This window comes from Homalodisca vitripennis, chromosome 5 (genome assembly GCF_021130785.1).
Source record: "Homalodisca vitripennis isolate AUS2020 chromosome 5, UT_GWSS_2.1, whole genome shotgun sequence".
Taxonomy (NCBI): Eukaryota; Metazoa; Arthropoda; class Insecta; order Hemiptera; family Cicadellidae; genus Homalodisca; species Homalodisca vitripennis.
In genome coordinates, this window is record NC_060211.1 from 5,365,102 (window position 1) to 5,391,403 (window position 26,302).

At 34.5% G+C, this 26,302-nt stretch overlaps 2 protein-coding genes across 2 annotated transcripts in view; both read right to left on the reverse strand.

The window, feature by feature from the left end:
• Positions 1 to 319: 319 nt before the first annotated feature.
• LOC124361732 (stress protein DDR48-like) lies at positions 320 to 6,509 on the reverse strand. Its single transcript, XM_046815684.1, has 2 exons — positions 6,377 to 6,509; positions 320 to 1,852 (listed from the first exon to the last, which is right to left on the reverse strand). Exons 1-2 carry the CDS (start codon positions 6,423 to 6,425, stop codon positions 489 to 491), a joined length of 1,413 nt encoding a protein of 470 aa, XP_046671640.1. The 5' UTR covers positions 6,426 to 6,509; the 3' UTR covers positions 320 to 488.
• Positions 6,510 to 13,375: 6,866 nt separating this feature from the next.
• LOC124363342 (prohormone-2-like) overlaps positions 13,376 to 26,302 on the reverse strand; it is a 53,838-nt gene continuing 40,911 nt past the window's right edge. Inside the window, exons 7-11 of the mRNA XM_046818591.1 lie at positions 21,431 to 21,544; positions 20,616 to 20,704; positions 19,057 to 19,184; positions 18,165 to 18,257; positions 13,376 to 13,547 (exon numbers count right to left, since the gene is read on the reverse strand). Of these exons, the coding sequence (XP_046674547.1) occupies positions 18,171 to 18,257; positions 19,057 to 19,184; positions 20,616 to 20,704; positions 21,431 to 21,544 (418 nt within the window). The 3' untranslated portion in view covers positions 13,376 to 13,547; positions 18,165 to 18,170. The remainder of the gene's footprint in view (positions 13,548 to 18,164; positions 18,258 to 19,056; positions 19,185 to 20,615; positions 20,705 to 21,430; positions 21,545 to 26,302) is intronic.

The following is a 26,302-nucleotide window of genomic DNA, read 5'->3' on the forward strand; positions in this document are numbered from 1 at the left end:
TTATTTGTTTCACCATGACAAAGTATAAAACATAAAATTTATTTGTATGGCAATGTTTTTGTTTGTTTTTCTATTACATTTCATTTTATAGACACAGTCTTTTAATCTTTTAGTCTGAGAAATAAATTGAAATAATTAAAACGAATTTGAAAAAGCATTAGTAAAGTGTTTACAAACTTGACCTATATTATTACATTAATGATATTGTTTTAATATTAGAAATCTGTTTTGGGTATTAGAAAGTCCTAATAAGTGGATATCAATGAATCAAATACTCAAATATAGATGTTACGATTGAAAGTTCAAAGTAAATCTCACCTAAGGTAGTACAAATTTATTTTTTTATAAAAGATGTAATACATTTTACAAATTAACTAGTATTTTTACCATGATGAGGTCACTGCATTGAAAAGTATTAGGCTACTATTCCGAGAATTCCTGTATTTCTGCTACTAATATGATTGCTTCACGTTTTCATTATTATTCTTCTATTCTTCTTCCTCCTCCTCCTCCTCTTCTTCTTCTTCAATTTCTTCCCCTATTCCTTCATCTCCTTCATCTTCAACAGAACCTTCATTGCCTCCAAATGGATGAAAACCACTTTGAGCAAAAGCATAAGAGCCATATAAGTTAGACCCAGCAACTGCCTCAGGAATTCGATTTAAATATGGTCTAAAATAGTTCTGTTTAAAAGCTATAGGCATCCCTCTGTTTTTGTTTTTGAAAATGAAAATTTCCATATTTTTCAATTCCTTGTGATTCATGTCTTGTTCTTTTCCATCTTTAACACGATTTGATTCTCCTTTTTTATATATTTTCTCATAGAGGTTCATTGTATCATGAAAGTTGTTTACTTTAGAACTGCTTATGCTTTCCGCTTTGTATTGTCTCTTTTTTCTGCTTTTTTTAAGATCAGTGTGTTTACTTAAATGGTTATTTTTGTTATTTGAAGATTTATGAGAATTTAGTATACTTGCATCTATGTCTATGAGACTCGCAGTTCCACCACTATCACTATCTGCAATTTCTTCAGATGAAGAAGAAGATGAAGATGAAGATGAAATTTCATCTGATTCAGAACAAGTAGAACATGAGGATGATCCGGTGTCTTCAGCGGAGTCTGCACTGTCATCAGTTTCCATCTCATCACTTTCCATCCCACTTTCATCAGTTTCAGTTTCCATCCCACTGTCCATTCCACTTTCCATTTCACCACTATTGCTTTCCATTTCATAATGAGGTGCTGGCGTTTCATCATGTGCTGAACCCATTTCTCCCTTTCCCAAGATTCCGTGTAGAAGATCAGTGACAGGCTTTAGAACATTACTTATCGAGCCCTTGTTAGTATTGCGATGTTCATTTCCAGAACTTCCATCCATTGAATCTGTTACACAAGAACTGCAAGAGTCGTCAACGCCAGAACTATGAGAGTCATCAACACCAGAACTATGAGAGTCATCATTTCCAGAACTTCCATCCATTGAATCTGTTACACAAGAACTGCAAGAGTCGTCAACGCCAGAACTATGAGAGTCATCAACACCAGAACTATGAGAGTCATCATTTCCAGAACTTTCATCCATTGAATCTGTTACACAAGAACTGCAAGAGTCGTCAACGCCAGAACTATGAGAGTCATCATCTCCAGCTTTTCGTCTTGATACCCTTGATAGTAGAGGAGAAACTAAACTACCTAGAAAAGGATGTGCTTCTAAAACGTCTTTGATGAGTTCCTCATGGATATTATTTCCTGAAAGGGAGTTAAAAGGTGTTGGTATTTTACTAAACAGGGGCTGTAGAAATGGTTGTCCAGCCAAGGGTACATGTTGAAGTTGAGGTATTAAAAAGCCATCTGAAACAAAAATACAAAACAATATGTGATCAAGACAGTTAAAACAATTTGTATTCAGGTGGTAGAGGAACTATCCCACATATACAATAAGAGTTTTTTTTAAATTTGATTGCTTGTCATGTTCATCCACATACATCACAGTAATAACATACAATGGCCACTGAAACATTTAAGAACCATAATGTAAATTGTTATGGATAAATTTAATAACCAAGATTTAATTTGTATGGCTTTAGTATTGCTGTGAAAGTTTAGCTTATAAGATTAAATCTATCATGACATATATCTAAAAAAAACTAAGATCTAAGTTTTACATGACAAGGAAAACTTTCATTTTACTTGCTACTAATCAATGGGGGTTTGATGAAAATTCTTAAATATTCTATTAGACCTATATCTTATATATTATATAAATTAATCTCTAAACGTGTTGCTGAGTGCTAATCTCAAGAAATGGACCAATTCTTTTTTAATTTCGTTTCAGCCAGATACATTTGATATGATAAGAAACATGTGAAAAGTTTCCCCGAATATTTTAGAATTTGGAAAAAATAATAGCAATATTTACGAACATAGCAACATTTAACTTTAATTAACCAGCTGTTGAAACTGTCAGCTAACATTCACCAGAGGTAGAACATTTGCTATCATTTAAATTGTAGAACATATTAAAAATACAGTGCTAACATTCACCAGAGTGATGAATTTAAATGAAATGAAAAATGACTTTATTAGAGGCGAAGTTAGGACTATAAAGTCCTCTCTACCACATTAACCTCATAAAAATTAAACATCTTAACTTTATATTATATATGTATATATACTGTCATATATACATTCACTAAAATGTAGTCTATTTATTTACATTACATATTAAATTAATCTTAAAATAAAAACAATCATCAATAATTAATGTAACTTTATACAAATTTACAATAATATCGCAAAACACACACTTGCATTCATTCAACTTGCATGCAATTTCTGTAAGTACCGCACACCAAAGCTGCCAATCGCTATACATTCTGAGCCCCCAGCATCAAGGCATTTAACTCCGCCCCAAAACGAGCGCGCTTGTTCACAGGTAAAGCATTCCACAATCGACAGAGGCAGAACATTTGCTATAATTTAAATTGTAGAATGTATTAAAAATACAGTGCTTGGTAGACAGTGTGATGCAGATGGCATTAGTGACTGATGTAAATCGTGTAATGCATTGAAAATACTATTTAAACCCTTTTATAAAACTCAACCAAATGAACAAAACTGTGCATTTTTTTACATGAGGTACTCAAAAACTTATGGTTCTTTGAGATTGTGTATGAAATTTTAACTGTTGATTAAGGAAAAACAGGGGAATAGTTACTAACATGCCTCAACGAGCCATTGTTTCCCGAACTACAGTCCAAAAACAACAAGTCGTCTATCATGCAGTACCTATTTTAAAGAAAAGTTTGAAATTTTGCTGACCTTAGTAAGGGGTATTCACTCTTCCTTTTATACAGAAAGCAGATTAAAAGCCCGGAATTAGATGATTTTTGACCAAAAATAATCTTCGCAAGTCTGTGATTGTATATATTTTCTTGAACACGGCAGCAGAGAAAACTAAAATATGGCATCGTAGACTGGAAATAGATTTCGAGGGATGAAAGTAGACACTTTTGATCGAAGTTAGTTTCAGAAACCTACATTTCTATATATTTTCTTCACCAGGACAACAATCTAAACACAAGTAGTTTTTTTAACCTGAGTGCTAATGGTAAAGTTAACATGTGCAAGTATGGGGTTAATCACAATGTTATCCCCTTAAATAAATAAGAGTTACTAAATCAACAAAATTTGACTACACACACCGGAGCACGGTCTGCGAGTCAGAAGGAAGTTCGGCCATTAGGAGTGAACGTGCAGGAGATCTTAGATCGGCGGCGAGAAGCAATCCTTCTTTGGACAGAGTATAGTTGTATCCCAGAGTGCTAGTCAAGGTATTTCGTTTCTTATTTGTTGAGATTATATACTTTTAATTTCAAAGTATCAGCTGTTACAAAATAATTAACGTAAATATAAGTTGTTTACGTTCTCTACTCAGTTCTTGCTGAACTATTGCTGGCCTGATAGTATATCCACATTGCCATATTCTTGTACAAATCACTGTAGTGAAATTTTTTTTAAATTACAACACGGTCTACGTTTGTCGTAATCTTTTAAATACTGTTCACATAAATTAAATTGTATCAAATTTAATAAAATCATCATAAAAGAGTTGTTTATAAGATATGAATGATTAGAGGAAAAACCTGTTATTAGTTATTGTAGTAAAAAGTCCTTATTTATAGGTTGGGAGGGACATCTTACATCTTGCATTACACTTTAAAACATACATCTTGCGTTAAAGATCATACGTCTATGCTTTCGTTAAATGATTTTGCCGAACTCTTTGTAGACCATCCTCTATTGGATGTGAAGAGTCACTAACTACATTAAAAACTATTTCTTAAGTCCAGTATTCATTTACTGAGTTTAGCTTTCACAACTTGAGCCAAGGCAAGAATATTAAACCATCTGAAACAGGGCCTCCATTGTAAATATTTCAAATTTTAAACCAGCGTATTTTTTTAAAGAGTTAACCCTTTGAGGTCGGATTTGCGGCAATGTAATCTACTAATAAAGACCTGTACTTTTATGTACTACGAGAGGGAGAGGGGGGGAGAAAGAAGATATATATATATATATATATGAAAATTGAGGCATAAAATCTAGTTACAATTAATTTTACTTACTTTTTTATCTACTAACCCCCGTTAGGGTTATTTGTATTTGAAGAAATTATTCTTGCGACAAAAAACCTAAATACTAAGCTTTACACCATTATTTTGGCTATTGAGGGTTTTGCCAAGTAAAAGTGAACGCGGTCCCAGTGTGCGGTAACAGGAAGATCGAGCGACTACGTAGCACACGGCAGAATGATGTATCAATGACATCTTATTTCAAGTTTTGGCGATGTCGCCTGCCTGGTCTCCGGATCTCGCTGCTTGCGATTTTTGGTTGTGGAGCTAATTTAAGAGCATATTTTTTGTTACTAAACCTCACACAATTGCCGATTTAAAGAACTGCATATAAATGATGTTGCCGCAATATCAATGTCCATTGCACGAAGAGTAAACGCAAATTTACAGAAAAGATTACAGACATGTGTGGATGTTGGTGGGGAAAATTTACCTGATGTTAGATTATGTAAATGAAAATGAAATAACCATATATATATATATATATATATATATATATATATATATATATATATATATATATATATATATAATTATGTAAATCTATAAATATATAGCATCTGGGCATTTTTCTGAATTCCGGTGAACTAGAGAGGTTCCGCAACGTAAGATAGTGCGATAGTAATATTTTGGAACCTATTTTACCGTTGAGTATCCAATTAATTTGTATTGTTTACTCTATTCATAGAAAAGTCCCACAATTAAATGAAACCGACACATTTTTACAGTTTAAATTTAATTTGATATTCTCAATTGCTTTGTCAGCTATACATACTCTTAATTTTGAAAATAATAAAAAATATTCAACATTATAAATTTAATTAGCTTAATAAAAATCAAATCAAATCAAAATCAAAATCAATTTTATTTCAAAATTTGCAAACAAGCACAGTACACATAATATAAATGAAATTAGTCCCACATGGGCCATAGAGGCTTGTGCGTGGTGACGAGTCAGTTTCTAGTTGCTGTGCACAGCGGTATCATAATAGTTATCCTTAATAACAATAAATTATTTTACATATATTTTCAAAACAATTATTAAGTATGAAATCTAAAATAATCTGTGTAATTTGTAGGCCACAGACAACATTAATTATGCCACAATACCCAATAGTCTAATTATTTGATATAAAAGATCATATAAAAATAAGGTATGTTATTTGCTATAGTGAAAATAATTAAAATGGAACAAAATTAATTACTAACGATACTTAGGTTAAATTTGGTTTATTAGAGGTGTTCAAATCCATCGGAGAGGCGAAACGGCGCAAGACGGCCATCGCAACAATAGTGAAAAACAGTTTGTAATAAAAATGAGGTAATTGTTATTATATTACAATGGATTAAAACTCTGAATAAAAAGATTTAGTATAGTAGCACTATATGTGCTTTAAAGAACATAATTAGCTTTGCGGGACAACATGTCTGCTATAATCCACTTATAGATAGATGTAAGGTGTATTCTCTGGGCAGTCAAAGGGACAAGTAACGTGTCACCATCATTGAATCGTCGCCTCTCTCGTACACTGAGCTTCGCTATTGGCTTAATATGTAAATATTTTAAAGGATTCTAATTATTTAAATAAGCATTTCCTAAAATCATTTAGTTTTATATTTAGTACAGAAAAACTAAATGCGATTTAGTAATCCAAAAATGTTATTGTTTATTCATTGTGACGAAAGAGTTTAAAAGGCAGAGTACTGGGAAACTTGTTATAGAGCTACGGGACAGACTTACCTGATCCTAGAGTATTGGTAATAATGAACCACAACGCCACAAATGCCATCTTCTCCGACTGTCCACCAGCTGTGTGGCGAGCCTGATATATGGCTTGACCGATGTCCTCTAAACTGTGACACCACTGACAGCTTCAAGATACAACTCCGGTAGTTCCGGTTATACAATATTGACACATAACAGTTCAAGTACAAAAATACCACTGATCCCGGTCCTTGAAGTCAACCACTTGAAGTGATAAAATTGTTTTACCAAATTTAGAAATGCATGAACCATTAATGATCACGTTTTCCTTAAGGCATATAAATTTCCTACGCCAGTTTAATTTCAACCAACTAAAGCAACAGTCATTATAAAACTGCCGATTAACACTTTGATAACTAACAATAATAATAATTTAAGAGACTAAAGTTGATTAAAAGCTAGTTTTAAGGTATAAAGGAAATCAAAGTTATAACATAAAGAAACAGAAAATCTTAAAAATATAACTTTTATAAACATTTGTTATAGTAAAAACTCAAATACTTTAATGTTTTAGATACAAAAGTAAAAGAGGCTCAACACATACATATAACCGTGTCAAAATAGATCTCGAAAGATATACTCAATCTAGGCAAGAGATATATTTGGGCTTAATTAAATTAAAATTCAATATTTATTGGGCTTAGGGACTATGAAATGAATTCTTCTTACTTTCACCTTGTCCCATCGGCAGTATTTAAATTTCTCATCAAACAACTACTTACTGATGCAAATTTACATGAGGATTTTGGGTTTTAATAAACCACTTATCTGTATCCTATTTAAGAACTCTGTTGCTCTAGATTTGCGCCATATTATATAAAACCAACGTATTAATATTTACATACACTTCCCCTAGTCCAAATAATACAAATTGATTAATTAAAATCAAGACTTTTGGTGCAAAATAGCCTCATATTTTACTATCCTCCCTCTAATACCTTTCTCTGAAGTATTTCAAGTGTATATATGAGCCTATAAAGAAAGGATTAGGTTTCAATAACAAATAACGAATTGGCGATACAACCAAGAATCCATTACTAATTTTCAAAAGGCAGACTGATAATATTTTATTTCCACCACGCGCCATTTCAAATTTAGTTGTGTTATCAATTATAACAGATAATTATTAATTTTGAGATAGTTAAGGACTGTGACAGTATGCTCTGCATGAGGTACAACCGGTAAAATTGTCCGGGAATAGAACTACCTTTTTCGCAAAAGGTGTGTATTTCAAATTAGTATACATTAACAAATCTCTAAACAATTTATCAACAAATGATTCTTTTGCAGATTAACACATGCTTGTTTCCTCTATTATTAGATATTGGGCCCGGTGAATTTTAAATAAAGACCATGTAGAGAGTTTGATTATAAAATTATCCAGCTCATTACGAAGAGTGTAATCTTCTAATTAACGTTCCACATCTCTTGGACGGGGAGCTCGACTACATATTAACTTACAATTTTAGCTAAATATGAAGAGGTTTAGGTGAAGGATTATATCGATAGAGGTGGAGCCTGTCAGAAGGCGGAAGGTCTTTTGGCTGAGAGCTCTTGAATCTGTTGTCGTCCAATTCCAGATCACAGATCAAATGGTAATACTCACCAACTGTCCTTTTTATTGGGTGAACCTATTTTGATCTGTGTGTAACACTCTACAACAGTACTGCTTCTTCGTACTACACCACGGCACCTCAGAAACAATCATCTCGTTATCAAGGACTAATATTTTAACTTGTGCAACTAGCCAGGCGGGGAGATGATACATCCTTATAGTGTGGACTGGCACGTCCACCACGTCCGCGGAACCAGTGTGAGATGGCCTTTTATGCGAGGAAGTGCACAGATGAGGAGCTAACAGAGGCCGTCCGTGGTATATGGTAGACCCCAGCCAGAAGCATTTAAACCTAAATCACTTTAACTTTGCGAAAGAATAGATCAATTTTGTTTAGAGTTTTTCTGGTGTGTCGTACTCCTGCTTTGTTTATAACAGTGCAGAACTGATATAGTATCGGGGATTCTAAGTCACGCCCCATAACCTTCGGCAGATCTTTGCAATAATCTTGGTAAAACTACCTTACGGCTAAGATCATCTTTTCATAATTTGGGACATTGTAACAAGAAGCCAGCCCAATAAGTTACGAAAATCATACGGTGAGGTTTGAAAAGTAGTTTCTTGTAATATCACATGGCCAAGTTGATTGTTTTCAATTGTAGGAGCACTAAGAGAAAATTAAGTAGTTCCGTATTTTTTGTTGAAACTTTTAGTCATGTTACAATTTTGTGTCAACCATCGTTGATATTTTCAATATCTCTCTCGTTATTGTGTGTTAGTAAATTAGATTTTTTTACACTTGTAAAAGATCGTAAAATATTCTTCGGCCCCACAGTTGCGACGTTTTAAGGGAATTATATTTTACTTGAGACGTTAGTAATGCAAAGCTTTTAATTAATTGAGGACTGTCGTATATATCATATCCTATGTACTTGTTTGTTATATGTTGAGTTGCTATGTTTATTTACATGTCTTGTTTAATGAATTATAATCATATATTTATTATTGACCTAATCTGTTGCACGTACCAAGTATATAATGTATTAGCACGTTGCTCGTATTTAACATTTGTTTTAAGGAAAGTACATGTTTTAATATATATATATATATATATATATATATATATACATTTTATCAGACAGTAACTGTTATAAAAACAACTTTACGAAAATGGCAATTTCTGTAAATGAATATTCATGTTCACACATTTTTAAATCAATATTGCAGTATTTTATGAATAAAGGAGTTTAGATTTGTGATTGTTCAGTGATTATGTGCGTAATGTTGTACTGTATACACTAACAATCTCGCATCAGGATCTGTTTGGTTCAGTAGAAACAAAGCCATAAGATTCTTATATTTTGGATCATGAGCTCGTTTTACGTCCTCTGTAAAGAAATTTAACGTGTTTCTGGTTCTATAAGTGACATTTTAATTGGCTGAGCGTTAGCGAAGCCTATCATTCTAGGCCTTGAAAAAGTTCATTTCTGTCTATCTGTTCGTACGATATCTCGGTAGCGAACTGCCCTATGGACTTGAAATTGTGTATGAACCTTCTTGTATATATGAGTAACACTGAGTTCCATGGTGGTGCATGTCACTCCAAGGGATTTGGCTGAGCGTTAGCAAAGCCTATCATTCTAGGCCTTGAAAAAGTTCATTTCTGTCTATCTGTTCGTACGATATCTCGGTAGCGAACTGGCCTATGGACTTGAAATTGTGTATGAACCTTCTTGTATATATGAGTAACACTGAGTTCCAATGGTGGTGCATGTCACTCCAAGGGATTTGGCTGAGCGTTGTCGAATATTTTTACATTAGTTTTATGGGTAGCCCGTAATGACAAGGAGACTTTTAAGAACAAATACATTTCTAAACAAATGCAGAAAATCCAGAATGATTTTAACAAGTGACATATTGCCACATAACCTAAATATCCTAACACTTACATAACTTCTTTGTGACTTGGTGAGTAGACTTTTATTGTTTAAAGACTCACATGATATCCAATTTAATGAACAGTAATGTAAATGTATCACAAGATATCTCGAGAAAAATTTCATCTGTAGAACTGTAATTTTGCACGAAATTCCAATTTTACATATTCAAGAATGAGTTCTATGATGGCGGATGTCAAACCATGGAATTCGGCTGAGCGTCATTGAAGCCTATCACTCAGTATGCTAACACAATTTCTCTTTTATTTGCTGGGGATGTAACATTTTTTCTCGCATAACTATATGTCCGTTAATAATGAAATTCAAGCCATAGACTTTAAATTGTTGCATTAAACTACAGCGGAGCCTGTTGCGAGATTGGTGTGGCATACTCCTGCTTTGTTTATAACAGTGCAGAACTGATATAGTATCGGGGATTCTAAGTCACGCCCCATAACCTTCGGCAGATCTTTGCAATAATCTTGGTAAAACTACCTTACGGCTAAGATCATCTCTTCGATATTTATGGAGATTCGACTCGTGGATACTTCAACTTTAAGTTTACTTGTAATCAATCCTAAACTCTCTTCAATTGAACATGTCCACAGTGTACACAGAAAAAAATTTTTCATTATGAAGGATGTGCGATGTAAACTAAAATTCATTTATAATATTTTTTGTGCTGTTCCTTTACTTTCAATATGAGGAATCCCTCGAAACTAACTCTGATCCTCATAATTAGGAATCCATTGTGCTATTGGACCCAATCCTGAACAGTGAGGTGCTATTTTTCTGCATCTCAAATCTTTGTTTAAATAACAACTTTTTGATTATCGTCAGGATAACAGCTTGAAATACAGCGACAAAAACATCGCCTACAACTGATCTTTGTTGCCTCTTCTATATTATAAAAGTAAATATGAGCCGCCGGATTGATCATTAACATCTGGAGCTGTTTAAAGTTTGTGGTGAACTCGACCACACATTTTACTCCTAGGTGCCGCCCCTCGTATTCAACCTAGGAATTTCGCTGATACATTCCTTTTCAAAGGCATTGTTATTGTTTACAGGTCTCCTTCAATCAGTAAATATTGTATACGCTCATTTTTTATAAAAATATCAATCTAACTTTTTAATGTGGCGGCACTCAGTCTTCACAATCCATTATACACATATTCACAATTGGAATTCATTGCGTCACAGAATTGCGTCATTGTGGCACACATTGTTCATTAGACATAAGTAACGACTTGCAGTATATCTAACTATAGATACCTTCACGTTGTATTGTAATCTTAATTGGTCCCTGACCGATCCCCGTCCTTCTGCTACGTTTAATATTAGCATTTATCAGTTATATCGTAAAAATCCCAATCCTAAGTTTGAAATATATACAATATTGCAATTAAAATAAATATTCACTGTTTGAATACAAAAAGTTATGGAACGGATATTTTATCACAAGACATTAAATAATAAAAATGTTTGTCTCTGTGTCAGAGAACAAACTGCTGTATTAGAATGCAATTAAAATAAATTGATCTACATGTTATTGTTGCGGAAAATTCAACTTTGAAGGTGGCATTTGCCCTTCAGAGTTGTAATGTAAAATATTAAAAACCATTTGGCGAAACTACGAATCGAAGACCTTCAATCAGCTTATTTATCTGAGGTGAGAAAACGTAGAATTGCAACGTAAGAAAAGGGATCTTTGAATCTTTCCGAAAGTATTCTATTTGTTTTATACCAAATATTACTAGTTTATTTAAGTACTTGAATATACTTGAATACGTACAAAATATCCAGTGACACTGACTTTGATGCTCAGAGCCGCGAGGTTAAATTTTTTCACTTTTGTATTTTTTAAATTTAATTGGATCATAGGCTATAACTATTACAATCAATGCGAATATTGAGTTTAGCTTCTTCCTAAGCTCAACAATCACATTCACACAAAACACTTCCCACCTTTATTGCGTAATGTGTATTGCTAATCAACCATAACTTGTTTTACTTTTAAAAGGATATAAGGTGTTAACATTTCAATTTAACTTTATATGCTAAAGTTTCATCATGTAAGTTATATGATCCTTTAATCGGCAAACTATGATATTCCTTCCGTTGGCAGACTGTGATATTCCTTCCGTTGGTAGAATGTGATATTCCTTCCGTTGGCAGACCGTGATATTCCTTTCATTGGTAGACTGTGATATACCTTCTGTTGGCAGACTGTGATATTCCTTCTGTTGGCAGACTGTGATATTCATTCCGTTTGAAGACAGTGATATTCCTTTCATTGGCAGACTGTTATATTCCTTCCGTTGGCATACTGCGGTATTACATTCATTGGCAGACTGTGATATTCCTTCCGTTGGCAGACTGATATATTCCTTCCGTTGACAGACTGTGATATTCCTTCCGTTGGCAGACTGATATATTCCTTCCGTTGGCAAACTGTTATATTCCTTCCGTCGACAGACTGGATCGTCAACGGAGCCGGACGAAGCTGTCCACTTTGCCATAAAAAATATAAACCTCTCCCTGAGCCTGAAGAATGGACTATATTCCTCCATTCGACATTTTAATATTATCTAAAAAGAAATATGATTCTCATGATGCTCAGGTAAGACACAGTTTCCATACATTTGGAAATCTGCGGTATTCACGCTAATTCAGTTAACTGTCTTTTATTCTGCTGTAGGTGTATGCGGTATTTACAGTATAATGGCTTCATAAAGAAATCGTTCGCCTGCCACTACCTAGATAGTTTTTACTTGCTGACCATGCAGTTGTCCGTTCAAATCATATTGATAACATGTGTTTTGACTCCCAGAAAGCGATTTATAAGCTTCTTACCACCTATTTTAAGCGATCTTATGGATGTTCTCTTAATATAATTTGCTGCTCTCATCTTTTGGTAATTTACCTTAATCACGATTTTGTGAAATGTATTCTGAAAGTTCTATTATCAATTCAGGAGTTCTTCAATGTTTGAAGTTGTACCTGTTTTGTCGTTTTTTTATTAATGACATAATAATTAATATTGTCTTGAAATTTGACGTTTGGTTTTATACTGACGATAGTAAGATAAGATCTCTTTCGTGTTCATGGGAGTGTTTATATTTTAGTTCTGTAAATAGAAATTAATTCTACTGTAGGATGGATGGATGAAATTAAACATTACCAAAACGGCGAGTTGTGAAAACATTTCTTCGCTTTTTATTAAATTTTCGATATTATGCAAGATTAGCTTTTGGTGAGCTAGGATAACCCACGATGTCGTGGTGTTTTAATTATTCAAGTTGATCTTTTATGTACACTTCTCAGGAAAGACCTTTTCTGTACACTTTCTATAGCACTTATAAAAGCTAGGAGGAATCTCAGAAACCATTAGTAAGCTACTCTATGAAATAATTATGTTTTATACCAATATGTTCTGAGAGATACAGTAAGTTGGCAGACAGGCTCAATAAATCGACTCAGTTCCAAAATTAGGGATCACAGTTTATTGATATATTAAATCTGATAAAATATATAAGAGATATAATGAAAGTCCATTGTTGTGTGTTACGTTTACAACATTTAGAGCATCGAACAACGAGTTATTAGGATTGACATAAATGGTGAATCACCTTCAAGCTGTACACATTTACATCTGAAACAGAGAACAAAGGATTCATTACAATTTTATTTTTATTGATACCTTGGCAGAAATGTGATTTACCAACAACATGGTACTAAATGTGGTATGAATGGATAGGTTAAATTATTGTGATTATTGGCGTTCGCCATGAGATAATAATGGAAACAGATTTTCATTATTTAAAATGTTCGAAATGCTTGAGAATGTTAAACACCATTCTTGGCGATTATTAGGAAAGTGTTATTAGAATAATTAACAGTCTTTCAATAAATTTTCATTGCTGCAGTTGTATGAAAACCTGATGTCTAATGAGCAGATGATTACTATTCATAAAACAGATGTAGGCCTATGATCACGAATTAGGGTAAATATTTTAATTCATAATGGTAAAATCAAACAACTATCTGTTATTGCGATAATACAATTATTACACGTATAAAAGTATAATATTTATTTTGATAACCTTTACATTGATTTTGAACTATTTTGGTTTAATTATTAAAATTTAACATATAATTATAAAATTTAAAAACACGTTACAGTTATGATAAAAACAAATTTTTATCCTAATGTGAATACTATCGGAACTAGGCAAAATTCAAATAATACAAACTTTATCTGGTTTGTACAGACGAACAAAAAGATCTATACTATGACGTATACACATTTGCATCATAAATTTAAACATCTTAAGATATGATAATCCTGACAATGTGTATTTTTTAAACAAATTTAAAATTTATTCAGTTAAAAATTGCAATACGTATCCACAACTTTATTTATTTTGTAATATGTGAATTCAATTTCTCAGTTTTTCGAACACCATTCTAAAATTATAAAAGATAACAAAGTGTAGTTTACGCCACAGCGTTTGGCTCAAAGACGTTTAAAATTACGTATAATATTACATATGGTTACATTTGAATAAAACTATTTTAATTGAACACAAGAAGTATGGATTTTGGCACACCCTGTAGGCTACATAAAATGTATGAGTACTTTGTATTTTGTTATAAAGATTTCTTATGTGATAAAATTGATGGAAAACTAATAATTAATGCACATTAGGAACAGAGTCGATAGGGCTTTGAGTGAACGTACGAAAAATTCATATCCTAGAGTTATGTACGCATCATTCACATCCTAGAGCTATGTACACATCTTCACATCTTAGAGCTATGTACACATCATTCACATCCTAGAGTTATGTACGCATCATTCACATCCTACAGCTATGTACGCATCTTCACATCTTAGAGCTATGTACACATCATTCACATCCTAGAGTTATGTACACATCATTCACATCCTAGAGCTATGTACACATCATTCACATCCTAGAGTTATGTACGCATCATTCACATCCTAGAGTTATGTACGCATCATTCACATCCTAGAGTTATGTACGCATCATTCGCATCCAAGAGCTATGTACGCATCATTCACATCCTAGAGCTATGTACACATCTTCACATCTTAGAGCTGTGTACGCATCATTCACATCCTAGAGTTATGTACACATCATTCACACATTTTAGAGTTATGTACGCATCATTCACATCCTACAGCTATGTACACATCCTCACATCTTAGAACTATGTACACATCATTCACATCCTAGAGCTATGTACACATCACATCTTAGAGCTATGTACACATCACATCTTAGAGCTATGTACACATCATTAACATCCTAGAGTTATGTACGCACCATTCACATCCTAGAGCTATGTACACATCTTCACATCTTAGAGCTATGTACACATCATTCACATCCTAGAGTTATGTACGCATCATTCACATCCTAGAGCTATGTACACACATCATTCGCATCCTAGAGTTATGTACGCATCATTCACATCCTAGAGTTATGTACGCATCATTCACATCCTAGAGCTATGTACACATCTTCACATCTTAGAGCTATGTACACATCATTCACATCCTAGAGCTATGTACACATCTTCACATCTTAGAGCTATGTACACATCATTCTCATCCTAGAGTTATGTACGCATAATTCACATCCTAGAGTTATGTACACATCATTCACATCCTAGAGTTATGTACGCATCATTCACATCCTAGAGCTATGTACAAATCATTCACATCCTAGAGCTATGTACACACATCTTCACATCTTAGAGCTATGTACACATTATTAACATCCTAGAGTTACGTACGCATCATTCACATCCTACAGTTACGTACGCATCATTCACATCCTAGAGCTATGTACACATCTTCACATCCTAGAGTTATGTACGCACATCATTCACATCTTAGAGCTATGTACATATCTTCACATCTTACAGCTATGTACACATCTTCACATCCTAGAGTTATGTACGCATCATTCACATCCTAGAGTTATGTACGCATCATTCACATCCTAGAGTTATGTACGCATCATTCACATCCTAGAGTTATGTACACATCATTCACATCCTAGAGCTATGTACGCATCATTCACATCCTAGAGCTATGTACGCATCATTCACATCCTAGAGCTATGTACACATCATTCACATCCTAGAGCTATGTACACATCATTCACATCCTAGAGTTATGTACACATCATTCACATCCTAGAGCTATGTACACATCTTCACATCTTAGAGCTGTGTACACATCATTCACATCCTAGAATTATGTACGTATCATTCACATCCTAGAGCTATGTACACATCTTCACATCTTAGAGCTATGTACACATCATTCACATCCTAGAGTTATGTACGCATCATTCACATCCTAGAGCTATGTACACATATCACATCTTAGAGCTATGTACACATACACATCATTCACATCCTAGAGTTATGTACACATCATTCACATCCTAGAGCTATGTACGCATCATTCACATCCTAGAGCTATGTACACATCCTCACATCTTAGAACTATGTACACATCATTTACATCCTAGAGTTTGTACAAATCATTCACATCCTAGAGCTATGTACACATCACATCTTCACATTAGAGCTATGTACACATCTTCACATCTTAGAGCTGTGTACACATCATTCACATCCTAGAGCTATGTAAGCATATTTCCTAGAGTTACGTACGCATCATTCACATCCTAGAGCTATGTACACATCATTCACATCCTAGAGTTATGTACACATCATTCACATCCTAGAGCTATGTACACATCATTCACATCCTAGAGCTATGTACACATCATTCACATCCTAGAGTTATGTACACATCATTCACATCCTAGAGTTATGTACACATCATTCACATCCTAGAGCTATGTACACATCCTCACATCCTTAGAACTATGTACACATCATTTTACATCCTAGAGTTTGTACAAATCATTCACATCCTAGAGCTATGTACACATCTTCACATCCTAGAGCTATGTACACATCATTCTCATCCTAGAGTTATGTACACATCATTCACATCCTAGAGTTATGTAAGCATATTTCACATCCTAGAGTTACGTACGCATCATTCACATCCTAGAGCTATGTACACATCTTCACATCCTTAGAGCTATGTACACATCTTCACATCTTAGAGTTATGTACGCATCATTCACATCCTAGAGTTATGTACGCATCATTCACATCCTAGAGTTATGTACGCATCATTCGCATCCTAGAGCTATGTACGCATCATTCACATCCTAGAGCTATGTTTCACATCTTCACATCTTAGAGCTGTGTACACATCATTCACATCCTAGAGTTATGTACACATCATTCACATCCTAGAGCTATGTAAGCATCATTCACATCCTAGAGTTATGTACACATCATTCACATCCTAGAGTTATGTACGCATCATTCACATCCTAGAGTTATTTACACATCACATCTTAGAGCTATGTACACATCATTAACATCCTAGAGTTATGTACGCATCATTCACATCCTAGAGCTATGTACACATCTTCACATCTTAGAGCTATGTACACACATCATTCACATCCTAGAGTTATGTACGCATCATTCACATCCTAGAGCTATGTACGCATCATTCGCATCCTAGAGTTATGTACGCATCATACACATCCTAGAGTTATGTACGCATCATTCACATCCTAGAGCTATGTACACATCTTCACATCTTAGAGCTATGTACACATCATTCACATCCTAGAGTTATGTACGCATCATTCGCATCCTAGAGTTATGTACGCATCATACACATCCTAGAGTTATGTACGCATCATTCACATCCTAGAGCTATGTACACATCTTCACATCTTAGAGCTATGTACACATCATTCACATCCTAGAGCTATGTACACATCTTCACATCTTAGAGCTATGTACACATCATTCTCATCCTAGAGTTATGTACACATCATTTACATCCTAGAGTTATGTACGCATAATTCACATCCTAGAGTTATGTACACACCATTCACATCCTAAAGTTATGTACACATCATTCACATCCTAGAGCTATGTACACATCATTCACATCCTAGAGCTATGTACACATCTTCACATCGTAGAGCTATGTACACATCATTCACATCCTAGAGCTATGTACACATCATAGATTTATAGAATGGTTGGCATTTTACGGGAAGAATAAATGTATCCCTAGTTATTATACTTTAAGTAAAAAATATGACCATTGAAGAATTTGAAAACATACCAGTGCTCAAAGGACATAACGACGAAACACAGGTGTAGCCAAGTCCCTCTGGGGTCCATTCAGGAGCTGAGCAAGTGAATACATTTCCCCATCCTGAAACATTAGGATTGTCTTCTGAATGAACAATAATTTATATTTCCTTACCGAACTATTAATCATTGTATGGATTGCAATAGAGCACATCTTTTACAATACTTTTTAGTCTTGGAGCAGAGACACAATTCACATTTTAAGCACATAACATAGTTTCTCATGAAATCGATAAAACAACTTCTCCTAAGAAAGCAATCGATCATAAACAGCGCTTAACTTTCAGACGCGTTAATAACAGCAATATCGTCGTCAGGGAACGAGACATTGTTGTTTGATGCGGATTTAATTTGGTTTACACAAATCTAGTTGGCTTTAGGCATGTGAAGCTAAAAATATATGAACCGAGAAAAACGTTTTAGTTTGATATTTTAAACCTTGCTATGCTCTCCTATTCTAATCCCTTCAAAATAATCGTGGCTGATGGATGATCGATCAACTTCAGAAACAGCCAGATTATGTGCTTATACATTGCATATTGGTTCTCGGCTCCTGACGGAAAGTGAGACCTTTAAATACATAGAATCTTGTATTAAATATAATAATATTTAATAATGCTTACAAAGATATAAAGGTACAAAGGTATAAAATATTTATATTTCATTAAATTCCAAATCACACAATTCTATAGTGGTTTTATTGGCTATTTTTGGTACTTTCCAAAATTAATTACAGCTTTTTACTTTTATAAAACTCTAAGGACTTGCATCATCTAATAAGTGAACAATGAATTAATATTCTATTGAACATTTAACAATTCACGGGGTTACTTGACTACGGTTACTTGATTAGTAATACCCACCTGGGAACGTCTTTTGGACACCATAAACCGTTTGCGGCGGTCGTCAGAGAACCTCTGGCGGCCCCAGGGCTCGCCCCCAGCACTGAAATGGCGGGAAGGAAGGGACACAGGGCCGTCCATCCAACCATCTGTAACATCCATCCACCTCATGTCACGAGAACTGCGTCTTGACTAAATGTTCTCATTCAGTAGTTAAATATGGTAAATATACTATAGACAATTGGTTATTTAGGCATGGCATACAGTACAAAAACCAAAGAGTAAGATGAAGATATGAACTTTAAATTTGATGATTGTGAAGAAAACCATCATGACGGATCATTTAAAGCGATTGTCGTAAAAAGAGCGCACAGTGTAATGTGATCTTTTCCCGCCAATATGCTCAAATGAATACTTGTTTTTTTCCAAAAATTTCAGAAGAATATGTACAACACGTCAAAGATTAATAAAGCCTCTAAACATAATTAGGAAAGTGCCACGACTAGTTGTAAATCAAAATTAAGGATATCCAAAACTTACTTACATCCCAGGAATAATGAATAGCTCATAAAAATAGATAACATTTTAATGCGACTGTAGGTAAGAAAGAACTGTTTGAAGCCAAGATACGATTCGACTGGACTCTATGAAATTCCATTTAGTTGTGGCTCAGTCTACATTAGAGAAGCAACACCTTTAATATGTTCAAGAGTTCGTGAACACATTAGTCACGCAAAAATCAGTGTACGAAAAGTCTATAATAGCAGTATATTTCATAGTTAAAAACTAGGAATAGTTTTTATAGTGGATATATAGCCAACATATACCCAATAGAATATGACCAAAATCTTCGACATCACTATCCTAGGTTAATAATAGATAAAAAAACAATTAAGTAAAAGACCGTCAACAAAGAAGATGGCACCAGATTATCGAAAACCTGGCAGCCCACTATAATATCGCTGATTGGTCAAGCTTCTCCAAACACGATAAAGCACTGCTCCTGTCACACGCGATTATGCATTGCTGGACCTGCCAGTTTTGATTTAACACTTGCTGACTGTAGATAGTTCTCCTAAGTGAGGCCGAAGTATCTCAAAAATTTTAGCTTCGTAATTATTTGCTATGGTACGTACCAGAAAATTTCAATGACAGTTATGACGGCGCGGCGGTCGCGTAAGCATAATAACCGACAGTCTATCTAGTTCTCTAAGACTTGGTCTACTTCCGATTGAAACCAAGTTAAGGAAGGATCACTCTAGGAGAGACATGTGGCGTATTCATGTTCCAATTAAATCTCTGAAAAGAACTACTAACTCGCTACTCTGATTCGAATACATTTCTACATCAGATTCTTGATGTTGAGGGTTAAGTGGAGGTAAATATACTGTTTTGCTATTCCGTCTTGTAAACGTCAAGTTACCTTATACATATGTATTGTTTTGTAACGTTACTTTTCACAAAAAGCCTTTATAAATCCCATGCACATGATAAAGAAGTTCTCTTTAAATTAAAAAATAATTATTGTATACATGAATAAACGTTTTCTTTGAATATTTCAGGAAATTAACATCACTTACCAGGCCTAGGTTCGTCTTCTTCAACTAAATCATTTTCTCCCTCTGAATTGTCGTCAGGGTCCATCATGCTGTATTGATTGTACATGTTTCTGCAAAATCGAGATGAATAATAAATTATTATGCATTAAACTTACCACCGGTACCTAAAATAACTCCTAGCCAACCACCTTCAAAATGGCTATAAAGATGGGACTGCCTTTTATATTCATTCTGAAGTGATTTTCGCTTAATGCCCAGAAATGTATTTTTGTGTGAATAAAATAAGTTTAAAAGCGAGTCCAAGTATTCAAAACTGACACTGTTTTATTTATATGAACGTGTGTACTATGTTTACCCATCAATTAGGTAGTAAGTAATTAAATAGTTCAATGGTAATTTAAAGATGGTAAAAGAAAAGTTCAGAACAGTCAGGTGAAGTAAAAAGTAATTTGCAAGGACAAAAGACGCTTGGTTGGATGTACACCAATAAACAACCGGCAAGCAGGTTTACCCTTTAGACCATCAATATGTTTGAGGAACCGTTTATTTTTAATAATCTTTATTCTGTCCAAGGAACTTAGATCTGAGTGAGGACCTGCTAAAACATTAAGGGGTGAGGATCGGTACTAACAGTACAAAGGTGGCATTATTAGTGAAATGTTCTACGGTAATACTGTATTAGAATGTGCTGTCTCTTACTAAGAACCAAAATCCGAATTCTTAGATCATGCGAGAACCTTATCTCCAACTCTTCAAATATAATATTAAAACCGTAATGTCTCGTCAGAATATAAACCTGATTTTTTAAACTGCCGAATACAAAAAAGCCAGCTTACCTGCTCTGTTGGAGTTTATTTCGACGCTCGTTCTCCCAGTACGTGAGCAGGGCCAGCAATTCCTCAGGGTCCAGGTCGAGATCTCTCTTTGCCCGCCCGGAGGTCAGGCCGCGGCTACAACAGATGGGACGTCATTTGTATCTAAAACTAAGAACTTAGCCAACCTCTAAGGCAGACATTCGTCACATATTCAAAGAAGATATGTTCAATAAAACATGGCATTCATATGTTCACAACGTATTCAGTATAAACTGCATGAGACACCACATCTTATTTTCGATATTTCTAAGTATTTGGTAAAAGATTACACAAATCCTCAATCTTTTTTCTGATTTTTCAGACACTGCTGCTCTAAGGGGAACGTGAGATGGAGCTGAACGCAACCCTTTCCGCTATAGCATGTGTAGAAAACTCAGTTGCTCCGCCGTGCGTTGGCATCGTGTCTAAACCATAGTAGTGTATTCAACTGGGCACCTGATGAAACAATGAGAACACCACTTAATCTAGATTTTGTAGTCTAGGTGCATCTGATGTCGAAAAGATATACTTCGTTTTGAGCTCCTTCCTTGCTTACTTTTTTGGACCTCATCAGACGGAGACGCTGTACTGAGCGGAAAGTGAAAAGGAACTAAACTCAACATTCGTATTAAACCCTCAATATCCTGAAATGAAACTTTCTAGTTCAGGAGCATACATTTAAATTAGTAAGGCAAAAGAAATGTAGACATATTGACTAATCTTTAAAAGAAACCTTGGATTTTCTTCTAGTTCTCCACGAGGAAAAGGCAAGAATCGAGTTGTTCACGAATGGAATCTGTCAAGGCGTCCAGCAATAGCGAAACAAGTTCTGCGATTATTGATACTCGGTGCCATTAAGGAAGGTAACAACTGTGAAATTGGTTCACAATCATTATCTGCGACTGTTGCTAAGTTCGGTCTGATAATCAATAAACCCTGTTCGGCGTGGGCATCACATTCAGTTGCTTTACCGGTTCTATTTGCGTAACACAGCTCGGCCATAACGGATATTAAACGTTACAGCAAATGGTAGCCAATAATACTGCAATGTCACAATGAACGTTCACAGTATCTGCTGTTCATTGGAAGTATAACAAACAGTTAATGAAAACTAATGAACTCGGAAAATAACGCAAAATATAACATTGATAACTGTGTACAATACTCGATATATATATATATATATATATATATATATATATATATATATATATATATATATATATATATATATATACTCGTGTGTGTATATATATCGGCAAGTGCATCAAAATTCAAACCCAATTTACCTCAGAACACTAGAACAAGCACGCCAATTGGTTTTAAAGAGCAAAATTTCACATGGACTCAACATCAGATTTACGCAAAAACGTCTAAATTTGAAATCAACATATGGAAGAAATATTTTGATCATGTCATCTGTATTTATTATTATTCATTCACTGTTTATTTAATTTTGTTTGTATTATGTTCTTTTATATTTATACAATTTATGCACCTGAAGAATGCTTTTTTCGAAATATAGTGCCAATTAAAAAAATTGTATTTGTACAGTCAGTTATTAAAAGTAATTTGCATGATGATAAAAAGATTTTGGACTTCCGATATCCAGTTAATCTTGCATTTCATTATTGTTTCAAGCAGTATGTGATACAGTTTTGTGTCGAGTACTGGTTGACAGTGAGAAGGTGGACAGTGCCTCATTAGACTACACGGCGCGGCGCGGCGGTGGTGAGCACTAAATAATGAGGTGTTCTACTGCACACTGTACACTGTACACTGCACAGTCCACCACTCCACAAGTACTACAGGTCTAGAAATATCTCCTGGACTCCACTCCACTTAGTCATCAATCTGACTGGATCGTCTCAGAATCACTGACTAGTACGAGTATTATCAAATCCTATTTTATCGATCATCCCAATAATTAGTGTTATAACACTTTCGCAACCAAATAATAAAAACCACTGCGTAAAGCCCAGTTGGAACAAATAAAGTATTACTGTTGTTATGTGCTGAATATAAACGTGTATTGCCACTAATTTGATTTAATTTAACGTGAATTATGTCGTGTTTAGTGCAATTGATTTTATTTCACAAACAATGTCTTTCTTTATCTTAAAGAGTAGGCTACCGGATTTTCAATTTTTGTATACTGCTAGTGATCAGCTATAACACTGCGATACTGTAAAGTATTTTATACAGACATATGATTGTAATCCTTTTACTTCAGCCGCCATTTTGTCTTGGCAAACATCAGTCTGTTGTGAACTGCGAAACTTGGACTTTTATAATTATCCAATACCGTCATTGTTATAATTTACTGATGATTACGTCTGTGTTATACTAGCGACTATTTCAGAGTTCATTAAAAATGTAAGATTATAACTTTAAGAGGTGAGTGTTTCACAGCACCATGGTCGTACACTTTATACTTACATACCATACTACAGTACCTTCCACCAATGAGCGCCGCAGATTTCTTAGATGCTTGATATTCCCGTAAAATGACCGCCCCATAACACATTCCTTAGTACTTTTGCACCCCTGGTAGAGGCTAAAAGATGCCGGGGCTGGGAAGTTCGCGTTCTAACGATAACTTCTAACGATTGCTGACACCTTCAATGCTGGTGTACAGTATGTATACGAGTGACCGCACAGACGCCAGCCTCAGCACCGTCAGCCGCAGTCAACTAGTTAAAGTCCTTTGTTGTGCTCTTTACATTATCTCTATATGGCTATGAGCAAGAACAAAGCTAAATGGAAATCTTGTGTTCGAAGAGGAAAAAGGAGTAAGCTAATACGGAACCTCTTTAATCCTTATTTATTTATTTCCAACAGCATAGAGCCATGATACAGTTAGTAATTAACCAAACAAGATTATCTTGACAACACATATTTACAAGCGCTATAACTTTTGGTGGTAAAGTGTTCCTTTTTTAGACACGGCAGTACTTCCTGTTGGTGTATTAACTTGTAGCTTCTCAATGTCGCCGTAAGGGCATAACAGTATTCACAGCATTTACACTCTTATATGGTTCTCTTAATTTAAAATCTGGGGTTTAAACGGTTTACTATAATTGTTAATCCACAAAAATATAAAAATTTTTCCAATTTACCCTCACAACTTATTTCTTAGAATCGAAGATTGTGGGCGCTGTAGACTATATGAAACCTGATTCACCATCATATGAAATTTGTTCTCTTAAATTGAACATTATTAAATATAGTAAACGACACTAGCACTAATGTTTAAATACAATTATTGTACTGAACAATGAAAATTTAATTAAAAATTTGTATTTAGTCACGCACCCTTAGACTGAAGTACACTTTTCTTTTATTACACACTTTACTAACATTAGTTCAGGCTGGTCTCAGATTATGGTAGCACTCACTTAAGTACCACTTACAAGCCAGAGTTATAGCTCGTGCACTTATAGAGTCAACTGCTGAAGGCGGCGAAGTCATACTTATGAGCGTGTATAAGGGGGAAGCCTCAGAGTCCTCCCCCCCCCCGCCCACGAGAATTTGAATCGGGAAACTTTGACAACCATTAAAATTGTAATTCGTAGTTTATTTTAGACTAAAACACATTTTTAAAGATTTTAAAGCACAACAAGTTTCCAAGCCCATATTTTTGGAAGGTACCTCCTAAACCAACCAGTATGTCAGCCCACCCCCTAAATAAGTTTCCATATACGCCACTGTTCAAACTAGCAAAGTAATGAATTATAAAATACATTGGAGACGACATTTTCGGGACGGAATTTCTCCCCACTGCGATAGCAGAAAATAGTTTTGCGTCTCTCATTTTAAATACAAGCTTCGTTACAAAATAACTTACATTGCGCGTTGCCCATTTAACATTTTATTGACCAATAATCTTTGACTGGTTTTAACTAATGTCGTCATTTTCAATAACACATTTGCGGCTCAAAACGCTGTCAATGACGACGCAAGAATTTAGCCATCAGTGTCAAAATGATGACTCACCGAACCGTTACCCTGTCGTCCTCTTGGCTGCACAGCAACATGGCTGAGTGTTGGGGTCACTACTGCACCACATACATGTGTGTCGTTAAATAACCAATGTACATCCCACACGGAGTGTTAACACATATATCGTGCGGGTTTGGCCCGACCCTATCATTGTGATCCACTATGACATCACGAGTTTAAATATAAACATACGATACTCAAAAAAATTAAATTCATACTATTCCTATACAATAAATAAATACAGTACTCAAATTTACAAATTTACGGGGTGTCCGTTAATTACTCTATCACACTTCACCATTTGATTTTTAAGGTAAAATTAAGTTATAAATGTCTTATAAAGTATAATTCTATCTTGCTTAGATTATCGTATGTCTATCTGTCTGTTTGTATTGTTTTTTCTTTAGAAAAAGTTATTTTTTTATTTGAATTAAAGTACAAAGATCAAACTTTGCAAAATGTTTAGTCTAATACACAGACCTGTTTTGTTATATGGTTTCAGAAAATATCATAACAGGTTTCAAAATGGTGGCCTAACTAAATTTTCATCCTGTAATAACTAAAAAAATGGGATATTATGTAAAAAGTCAATAAAAATAGATTACTGTTAGATGAACATTTTGGAATCAAATTTATCCTGCTCCCAATAAATAATAATAACTGAATAGGAAAAGTTTTACTGAGCACCACCTATCACTCAAAATAGACTGCGGTAATCGAGTTATTAACGGTGTTTAATAATCAGCTGGTTGTTGCATTTAATATATGGGATTAATATGTTGCCATTTTGTGCACCTGGTGTACAATTTTTTATGCCGTACACGTTGTTTCGACGAATTGATCTTTAAATGT